Raw genomic sequence first — 10,210 nt, forward strand, 5'->3', positions numbered from 1 at the left:
GCAGGCTGCCCCCAGAACATACACAAAAGATGCATTTCACTGTGTGTTTTGATGTACATGTGACTAATGAAGAAATCTCATCTTATCTAAAAGGGGTGGAAAAAAGAAACAAAGGTCACGTTTCCCCTTTATTACAAGGGGAGCCTTTTGCAATGCAGTATCTCCAACCACACCGACAATTTCCTTGCAATCACTTAGTAAAACGTTGTCTTTGTATTTGGAGACAGGAGAGGTGCTGGGCCGGGGGTGGGGGTAGGTGAAGGGCGGCGGGTTGGGCGCCCTGTTATCCTTCCCCGGAGTGGAATGTGACAGCCGGGAGCCAACACCGACCATCCCGGGGGGGAGTTTGTTCCCCACCCACCCCGTAAATCGCGTCCACAGCGTCGTCGGGAACGAGCCGCGGGGGCGCGCCTCCGCCTGACCTTCTAACCTCAGCCCGGGAGACGCGCGCCGACCTCACTGGAAGTAGACGCTTCTTCTTCCGGCGGAGACGGTGAGTGCGGTCGGGCCTTGCTTTCCCCGGGGCCTTGGTCCCCGCACCTTCCCCGGGGGCTCGGTCCCCGCACCTTCCCCGGGGGCTCGGTCCCTCGGTCCCCCGGTCCCCGCACCTTCCCCGGGGGCTCGGTCCCCCGGTCCCCGCACCTTCCCCGGGGGCTCGGTCCCTCGGTCCCCCGGTCCCCGCACCTTCCCCGGGGGCTCGGTCCCTCGGTCCCCCGGTCCCCGCACCTTCCCCGGGGCCTCGGTCCCGGGGGAGGGGGGTGGCAGTTCCACAGCGGGAGGCGGCACGTTTCCGTCTGAACCACGCACACAAGGTGCCGGAGGAACTCAGTGGGTCAGGCAGCATCTGTGGAGGGAAATGAACAGTTGACGTTTGGGGTCGACACCCTTCATCAGGACTGGATAGGAAGAGGGCAGAAGCCAGAATAAGAGGGTCGGGAGAGGGGTACCTGCAGGCAGGTGATAGGTGAGTCCAGGTGAGGGGGGACGGTAGGAGGGTATCACCTGCCTGTGTGTCCCCTTTCCCCCCTTCTCCCTTCTCCCCCCCTTTCCCCCAACCTTCTTATTCCAGCTTCTGCCTTCTTCCTTTCCAGTCCTGATGAAGAATCTCGACCCAAGACGTCAACTGTTTATTTCCCTCCATGGATGCTGCCTGAACTGCTGAGTTTTGTGTGTGTTGCTCCAGATTCCAGCATCTGCAAAATCTCTTGTGTGTCTGCCCGAACCACATCAGTGCGGCGGAGTGTAAAATGGGAGGGCTAGCCATCCCTGCCTTAACCTGCTTGATGCAGTGCCCAGCAACGGACCAGCTGCTGGCAGAAAGTTCACCCAGTTGGAGTTGTAGAAGAATGTATATGGCAAGATCCGTCTTGTTGGGATGCCAACAGTTTTTCCCACTGTATCTCAGTATATGTAACTAATAAACCAATTACTGACAGAGACTGCAGGTGCTGGAATCTGGAGGAACAACCAATCTGCTGGAGGAGCTCAGCGGGTCAGGCAGCATCTGTGGAGGGGGAAGGAACCGTCCACATCTTGGGTCGAACCCCTGGATCAGGACTGAGAGTGGAGGGGTGAGATGGCCCGTATAAAAGAGGAGAAGGGGATTGGTGAGAAAGGAAGTATAGGGGAGTGGAGACTCCTTGCCCGCTACTCCCCTTCTCTTTATACTGGCCACCATGCCTCTCTTTGTGTCTGCAACAAGCAACTTGCTGGAGGAACTTAGTGGGTCGAGCAGCATCTGTGGAGGGGGAAGGAATTGTTGAAGTTTCAGATCGAAACCCTGCTGATCTTGTGGCTTTTGCCTCTCCATTTGAAACGTCGACCGTCCCTCTGCTTCCACAGGTGCTGCTCAACCCACTAAGTGCCTCCGGCAGTTTACTTTTTTGCTCCAGATTCCAGCACCTGTAGTCTCTTGTGTCTCCCTGGAATACCTTTTGTTGTATTCTTTCAGTGGTTTGATCTATTTTAAAGCCACTGACCAAGGACTTGAGGTAAATTGACCAGTGCCAGTGTTCATAAAGCAGAAAAAAAACTGTAGATACTGGAAAACTGAAATAAAAACAAAATGCTGGAAATATTTGGCAGATTAAGCAGTGTCTGTGGAGAAAATGTCTAAAGATTATTGGTTGAAGAGTGTAGGAAGGGTTAGAAGTCAAACGTGCTCTCAAATTGCAAAGAAGGGGGAGGGGTGGTAAAAAAACAAAATGAATGACATTCAAGAGGCTGAATAATGCATGGCGTGTTGGTGGCTGAGAGGATGTTCCATGCCTGCTAGTTGCTGCTAATCTGTCTGGAGGAGACATAGAGGGAAAGGTGGAGAGATTTTCTTTAAATGCTGGAAAGTGAAATTATTCCAGTTACTGAAAGTCTGAAATATAACCAGAAAATACTGGATATACCCAGCAGGTCTGGCAGCATCTGTGGAGAGAGAAAAAGAGACTAAACATTTCAGATTGATGACCTATCCAAATTAGAAAGGTTGTTGGCTGAATTTTTTTTGAATTTACCGTTAAGTCCTGTGGCCTGTAATCTTCCAGACAGAAGATAAGGTGCTGTTCCTTGAGTTTGTTGTGCTTTCTTGGAACAGCGTAAGAGGTCAAAGGCAGGCCAGAGTGGAATGGAATATAAGAGTAACATGCAGCTAGAAACTTAGGGTCACCACAGTGTACTGAATGTAGGTGTTCTGCAAAGTGGTTACTAGCCTGCATTTGATATCTCTAGTGTAGTTATCATACTCACAGCATGAGCACCAAGTGCAGTATATTAAACTGGAAGGAGTGTTTTAGTTGCTAGATGATGGAAAGGGAGAAGTTAAGTGGACAGTGTTGCATTTCTTACCTTGCTGTGGGAAGTGGATGTTGTTGGAGATCAAAGAATGTGGAGAGGATGGTTCCTTTGGAATGTTGAAAGCAGAGGGAAAATGGCTGGTGATGACATCATGTTGAAAGTGGTGGAAATTAGCAACAATGATTTGTTGAATGTGGAGACTGGTGGCCTGGAATGCAAGGGCAAGGGTAACTTGTCCTTGTTCTGGGAGAGGAGAGGGGCTGACAGCAGAAATGCAGCAAGTGGTGCAGACGTGGTTAAAGGCTTTGTCAATTATGGTGGAGGGACCATAGTCAAGAAAAAAGTTAGACATTTCAAAGTGGCTGATTGATTCCTGTAGGTGCGTGTATGAAACTTCTGCAATCCTCCACTAACCAGTTTATGGAGAACGAAGAAGGCTAATTACTGAGCAAGGAGATATTGTAGAAAATTTAATTGAGAAATGTAGTTAGAGGATTAGTTTGGAGAGGAACTGCTTTTGAAATGGAGTGCAAGAACTGAAGTTTGAAGATTCAGGCTCAAAACTTTTAAAAGTGAAAATGCAAGTCTATATAGACTATTAATCTGAAAATTAAGAATTTGGATCTTAAATCTAGTTCAAAGATGTCAAAGCAACTGGGGATCAAGATTCTGGCATATCAGACATCAAAAATATTTTTTATGTTCTTATCAGAAGCAGTGCTGGAAGTGGAATCTGTAACATGTTAAAGTTTTACTTTCTTTTGTTTCAGAATTGTTGGTGAAAATGACTCGATCAAAGAGGATCGGCAATCACAACAGCGACAAAAAGAAAAATGTGTCAAAGCTGTGGAAGACGAAAAGGCGAACTAAAGATTTAGACCAGATCCATGAAGATATGAAACCTGAAAATGCAAGCAAATTACTGCACCAGGAAGTAGATTGTGACATCACTGGAAATGCACAGTTCTATTGCTTGCACTGTGCGTAAGTAGCTGTCTTTTGTGCACAATCTGTTGTTTACTTTTATGTAAACCCTAGCAAGGATGTATGTTTATCTCCTGGAATGGTATTGTACTCATCTGCAACGAAAGGGATGTTGTGGACGGTTCCCTTCAGCCCATTCTGCTCCAGTCTATGCTTGGAATTTCAGAACACAATAGAACTGATTTTACAAAAGCTGGTGGGAGGGGTGTGGGTTGTTTCGTCACCCATTTGCTTATTTATTGGGACACAGGATGTGCTGTCTACAGTTTTCTATTATATATCAAATATGGTTACAACCATTTATTTAAAAACGCTTTCAAACCTTAAACTAATGAATGGCTTTAAAGCTAATTCCTCCATAAACTGTCTGCAATCTCAGCAGTTTAGAAAACCGGTTGACAAGTGAAGCATCTAAGAAGAGTGAAAAGGAGCAAGTTTTTTTTAAATCTAGTGCTAAATCTCATTTGTGCTGTGCACACTTGGGAAAACACTAGGCTTTTACACACGAGAGTTTGATGTGGATATTAACTCAGCCACTAGGCTAACTTTATACTGGGCCTGCAGCTTACTGTCTCAAGCAATAACTCTAGTGGGATAAGAGAAGCAGTGTTCATTGTAGTGCTATGACCAAAGCGGAAGTGGTTGGGGAGATAATTGGCAACAAGTTTGAACGGTGAATGGGGTACATAGAACATAACAGCACAGTACAGGCCCTTCGGCCCACAATGTCGTGTTGACATTTTATCCTGCTCTAATATCTATCTAACCCTTCCCTCCCAAATGTTAACTCTTCCCTCCCATTTCTCTATCATTCATGTGGCTATCTAAGAGTCTCTTAAATGTCCCTAATGTATCTGCCCCCACAACCTCTGCCGGCAGTGCGTTCCACGCACCCACCACTCTCTGACATCCCCCTTATACCTTCCTCCAATCACCTTAAAATTATGCCCCCATAAAAATAAGATTAATGGACAGCCACATGGGTTTAAAGTCCTTCTGAATCGTTTTAGTGACCTTTCTTTTGTTTCATTTGCAGGCGATACTTCATTGATCAGAGAAGTCTTAAAGAACATTTTAGAACAAAAGTTCACAAACGAAGGTAATTGCCTTCAAACGCAATCCTAGGCTCAGTAACTTTGCAGGAAGATGAGTACGGAGTAGTGTGAGACTCATACAGCCCACTTTGTGTCAACCACAATGCCTATCTATGTTAATCCCATTGGCCTGCATTAGGCCTGTATCCCTCTAAGCCCTTCTTATCCAAGTACCTGTCCAAGTGTCTCTTAAATGTTGTAATTGTTACTGCCTCCACCACTTCCTCTGGCAGCTCGTTCTAGATATTCACCACCATCTGTTTGAAAACTTGCCCCTCAGATCTTTAAATTTCTCCCATCTCACCTTAAACTTGTTCCTTCTAGTTCTAGACTCCCCTAACCTGGAAAAAAGACTGACTATCGATCCTATCTGTGTCCTTCAGAATTTTATAAACCTCTATAAGGTCACCCCTCATCCTTCTATGTTCCAGTGAGAATAAACCCAGCCTGTCCGCTCTCCCCTTGTAAGTTAAGCGCTTTATTCCAGGCAACATCGTGGTGAATCTTTTCTGCATTAGCTCTGTTGCTACCACATCCTTCCAGTGGTGTGGCAACCAGAACTGTACATGATACTCCAAATGCAGTCTAATCAATGTTTTCTACAGCAGCAATGTGATGTCCCAACTTTTATACTCAATGCCTTGGTTTACGAAGGCAAGCTTAACAAATGCCACCTTCATTACCCTATCCACCTGTATCGTCTCTTTCAGTGACTGGCACCCCAAGGTGTCTCTGTACATCAATGCTCCTAAGGTCCCTGTCATTTGCTCTCTATGTCCTACCAGAATTTCACTTCCCAAAGTGCATTATTACCTCCCACTTGTCTGGATTAAATTCCATCTGCCACTGCGCCACCCAACTTTCCAGCCAATTTACATCCTGCTGTATCCTTGGACAAGCTATTTTGATGTCTATGACTCCACCAATTTTTATGTCATCTGCAAACATACTAATCGTACCAATTGCATCCTTATCCAAGGATGTATATACAAGCAAGAAAGATCTCAGCGCCGATCCCAGTGGTACACCACTTGTTACAGACTGCCAGTCAGAAAATCTCTCATCCTCCTTCTGACCCAACCATGTTCAATGTGGTTGAACGTAAAATGTGCATTAGTAAGGATGTGCCAAGGAATGCTATTGAAATTGAGTCAACATATATTAAACCAGTATTCAAGTCTGATTAATGATGAGTACTGATGGATGATGCAGTTCAATGGAGACCAGCAACCTTCTGGCATTGTGTGTATTTGGCCATTCTTGTGCAAACCTGGGCTCTAAGCACTAGCAGGGTATGGCTGGGGCATCGCAGATTACCTGAATCTATTTTGACTGTATATGAGCACTCACCAGTGGAGGTTACAGGTTAGTAGTTTGGAGTAGTTCACATTGTTTCCTCCGCTTTTTCAATCCCTGCTTCGATTGGGCCAACAAAAGCCATTCCACAGCATCTGCATAACACTGACTTAGGTGAGCTTTGACCGTGAATGTTTGAACTGAGGAAGGCTCCAAATTCAAATCTGATGTCACGGTTTCCGATGTTTGTGTGCATTTCTAAGAGTTCATTTAATGATGGGAACCTTGGCTTATCTTCGCTTTCCAAAGGAGGTATTGTGCTTGACAGAATAGAGACCTAACTTCACCTGTATCAGGGACTCATTGAATAAACTAGCTGAACTATTAGGGGAGCCTGCCTCAGTTTAATGTGTTTATTATCAGTGTCTCAAATGGAACAAATGGCGTTCACTAGTTGAACAAAACCATGAACAAATATAAGGGTGATCTGACTAATAAAATCAAAGGCATCAAGCTCTTATCCTGTTTTATCTGTGTGCTTTCTAGGCTAAAACAATTGAGTGAAGAGCCATACACCCAGGACGAGGCAGAACGAGCAGCAGGAATGGGCTCCTACATACCAGCAAAGAAAATCAAAGTCGAGACCCAGACCATAGAGGAGGAAGTGAAAATATCATAATTCATAGGTTTAACCTTTTAATAAGATACATTTTGTTTCTTGAACTGCTCCCAGAGATTAGCTGGCTTTGACCTTGTTGATTCAGCTGCCCATCATGCTGTTAAAATTATATTAAAAAATACCCAAAACCAGTAACTTGAAATTAATTTGTGTTGCTCTATCTGCTGTTGTGTTAAACTGGCTTTGGAAGAAGCAAGCTCCTGTTAGAATTTTTTGGTGATTAAGATTTGTGCTTGATTGAATTTGCATTGCCAGATGTCAACTAATAGCAGGAGTAGTTCATCTCTAGAGTCTACACCACAGCCTGCTAATTAGTCAGGAGGAGATGGAAGGAAATTTCCATTTCATACTGATTCAGTTCTTTCAAAACATTGGAGTGTTGCTGGGATAGTAGTGTAAAGGGCAAGCAGACGAGGAATTTTAATGCAAGTAAGTTTGCTATGAGGGCAACAAACTGAGGGTTGAAGATGCTTAACTGGCAGAAGGATAATTTCAATGAGTTGGAGAAATCTGACCCAGGTAGTATGGAAGCAGATTGGCTGAATGTGGAGCCCTAATGGGAGCAAACTAAATACCTTTCTGTGAAGATGGTTGAGAATTCGTGTTCCCTGGATGATAACTGAAATTCTGATTGAAATCAAAAACAGGGAGATTTTGATAAATATCAGTTGCATCACACCAATATAGCAGGATACTGAAAATATGAGAGAATAAACTGAGAAGGAAATGAGGGGTTAAGAGCGGAAAAATCAGCATGGGAATGAATAACTTATAAAAGGAAGTATAAAGATAGTCAAAGGAAAAGTGAGTTAGGGATTTTAAAAAATTTTGTGGAGGTATAGCATGTTTGAAGTACTAGTTTAGTTTGCATTTGCTGTCACTATAAACAGGAAGCCTTTGCTGTTGTCGAAAGGGGAGAGAGAGAAATGGGATCAAATGCAAATAGATATGGAGACGGTACCAAGAAATTTGCCTGCTAGGAGCAGAAAACTCATTCAGATGGAATGGGGTCCTGACTACAATATTTCTGTTTTCTTTAGATTTGTGAGTAATGTCAGGACTATAGGTTGCAAATGTAACTCCTGAAATAAAGGTAATTCTGGTAATTACAGGTAGGATAGTCTATTGTCATGTTAGATCTATAAATTGGGACATCATCTATAGTGACTTGGACAATCGAAAGTTAATTAGTTATGCCCAGCCGGATTTGTTGAAAGCAAGTAATATCCAACAAACCTGGAGTTAAGGAAAGTGATGAGGAGGGTTTAAAAGGATAGTGCAGGATGTTCAGAGGGATTTTCAATTATTTGATGAGGTGATGATAGACTTTGATTTTGCTATAAATTTCTAGTATTAAAAGGCCAGCAGTATCACAAGTACAAGATTATCTTGTGGACAAAAAGCAGAGTTTAATGGCCAATAGTTGTTTATCAGCCTGAAGGGAGTTTACATGGTGTTGTCCTGAAGTGAAGCAAAAATCAAAGAAAAAACCTCCAGATGTTGGAAGAAACAGAATGATGTAGCTATTTGTTATGCAATGTGGGGAATTAAACATTTTCAAGTGGACAACCTTTCTTCAGAATGGAGAAAAATATAGACATTTGATCTCTTCACCCCTTCCACCTTCTCTGTGACTTAAAACATATTTGATAGCTAACTTTTTCCAGTTCTGATGAATGGTTATTGACCTAAAGTATTAACTGGTTCTCCCTTTCCACAGGCACTGCCTGACCAGCTGAGTATCTCCAGAGGGTTGGTAATAGGCCCAATGCTCTTTGATATTATTAATTTTGTGGACTTGGGTATTCAAGGCAAAATTTCACAATCATTAATAATTAATTAACTTGCGAACTGTGGAGAGTAGTTTTATGCTGAAGGACAGGACTTGGTGGGTATGCTAGATAGAAAAGAATACAGACAATTGGAGTGATTCATTTAGGTAGAAATATTAAGTCAAAGGAGTAGAAGCAATGCAAAATGTTTCAAGGCTACGTCTATTAAAATCTTTGAAGCTGTCACGATAGATTACAAAAAAAAATCCCTTCTCAAATATAATTTATGGAGTTAGCAGCTGTGATCTCGTGAGTGGCAGAATGGACTATTTCTACATATCAGAAGCCTTATGAATCTACTAATTTGCTCTTCAGCAATATTTTTGATTTCCACACAAACTACAATGTGATTGAAAATACCTGAAGAAAAAATATTTTTTTTAGTGGACAAAAATAAGTATTTGAAGCTAAATTCTGATCCTTGTGTGCTGTGTCAGCTTGAATGAGTTGTCAGCATTCTGGATTCTCAGTTAGACTTTTTGCACTCTTCATGTGTGAAACATTGCACTCTTCCGGTTTTTTTTAGCCCATAGATGCTTCAATTAATTTAAGATGGTGCTGTGGGACACGCATTTTAGGGACTTAAAACTGGAGCCCTGTCTATCTGTTATTGCGGGTGTAAAAGTTTCAATGGCATTACTTCAAGAACGAGGATAATCTCCCTTTTAGTTTGGCCAATATTCAACATGACCAATGATACCCAATCAACTGGTCATTTTCCCATTTGCATTGCGAGAACTAGGAACATGTAATTAATGTAACCGAAGCGGTTATTAAAATGGATACAGGTTCACAGTTAGGGCTCTTGAGTGGGTCAGTAGCTTGCTGTATCTATGTGAGAGTTAATATCTGCAACGTTTATCCCAGGCTCTTAAATGAAGCAAGGCAGGAAATATTGGCAACCCCACCTATTATTCTCCAACCCTCTTGGTTACAGGCATGGTAGTCGGGTCTAGAAGACAATTGTTGATTTAAAAAGGAAGAAAAATTATTAAAAAGAATTTTTAAAATGTTATTAAAAATTAAAAAAAGACAGTAAAGGCAAGTTGACTAAATAGTCAACGAGTTATTAGAAAAAATTCTGAGGGGTTACAGAAATCAGGTAGAGTGGCACAAATTAATTGTGGATTTGTCTGAATTTCTTGAACTTTGATAATTGGTGTCTCTTTACCATTGCCAAACTTCACAAGTCACCTGGATGAATAACTCAGTGCCAGGAGATTACAAAGCTGATGTGTGCAACCTGTGGGATGGAGGAGGTTGCTGCAGCTCGGCCTGATTCTAATGATTAAAAACACTGGTTACATCAAAACATGAAAGAACTTAGAAGAGCAAACAGCAGTGAAAACATGATATAATCTTCCAAGAATCACAGGAAGCCATTCAGCTATCCAATTTCCTACTCCCTATCAGGGTATTTTAAATTCCACAAATCAAGCTTGTCTCTTCTACCACTGAATTCTATCATCCAGATGGCTGACGTATGCCATGGCTACCAAATTTTTGAATGTTGTATAGTAATAAAAAAAATCACTTTA

The 10,210-nt window shown here is 42.8% G+C and overlaps 1 protein-coding gene across 6 annotated transcripts; it reads left to right on the forward strand.

The window, feature by feature from the left end:
- The first annotated feature begins 290 nt into the window (after positions 1–290).
- On the forward strand, positions 291–10,210 carry znf593 (zinc finger protein 593). Of its 6 annotated transcripts, none has more exons than XM_052036634.1 (4): positions 291–493; positions 3,558–3,771; positions 4,808–4,870; positions 6,708–10,210. In XM_052036634.1, exons 2-4 carry the CDS (start codon positions 3,572–3,574, stop codon positions 6,838–6,840), a joined length of 396 nt encoding a protein of 131 aa, XP_051892594.1. In that variant the 5' UTR covers positions 291–493; positions 3,558–3,571; the 3' UTR covers positions 6,841–10,210. The 6 variants fall into 6 exon arrangements, with proteins under 6 accessions (XP_051892594.1, XP_051892599.1, XP_051892596.1 ...); XM_052036639.1 differs by lacking the exon at positions 291–493 and adding an exon at positions 610–812; XM_052036636.1 differs by lacking the exon at positions 291–493 and adding an exon at positions 839–964.

The sequence above is a fragment of the Pristis pectinata genome, chromosome 22 (genome assembly GCF_009764475.1).
Source record: "Pristis pectinata isolate sPriPec2 chromosome 22, sPriPec2.1.pri, whole genome shotgun sequence".
NCBI classification, from domain to species: Eukaryota; Metazoa; Chordata; class Chondrichthyes; order Rhinopristiformes; family Pristidae; genus Pristis; species Pristis pectinata.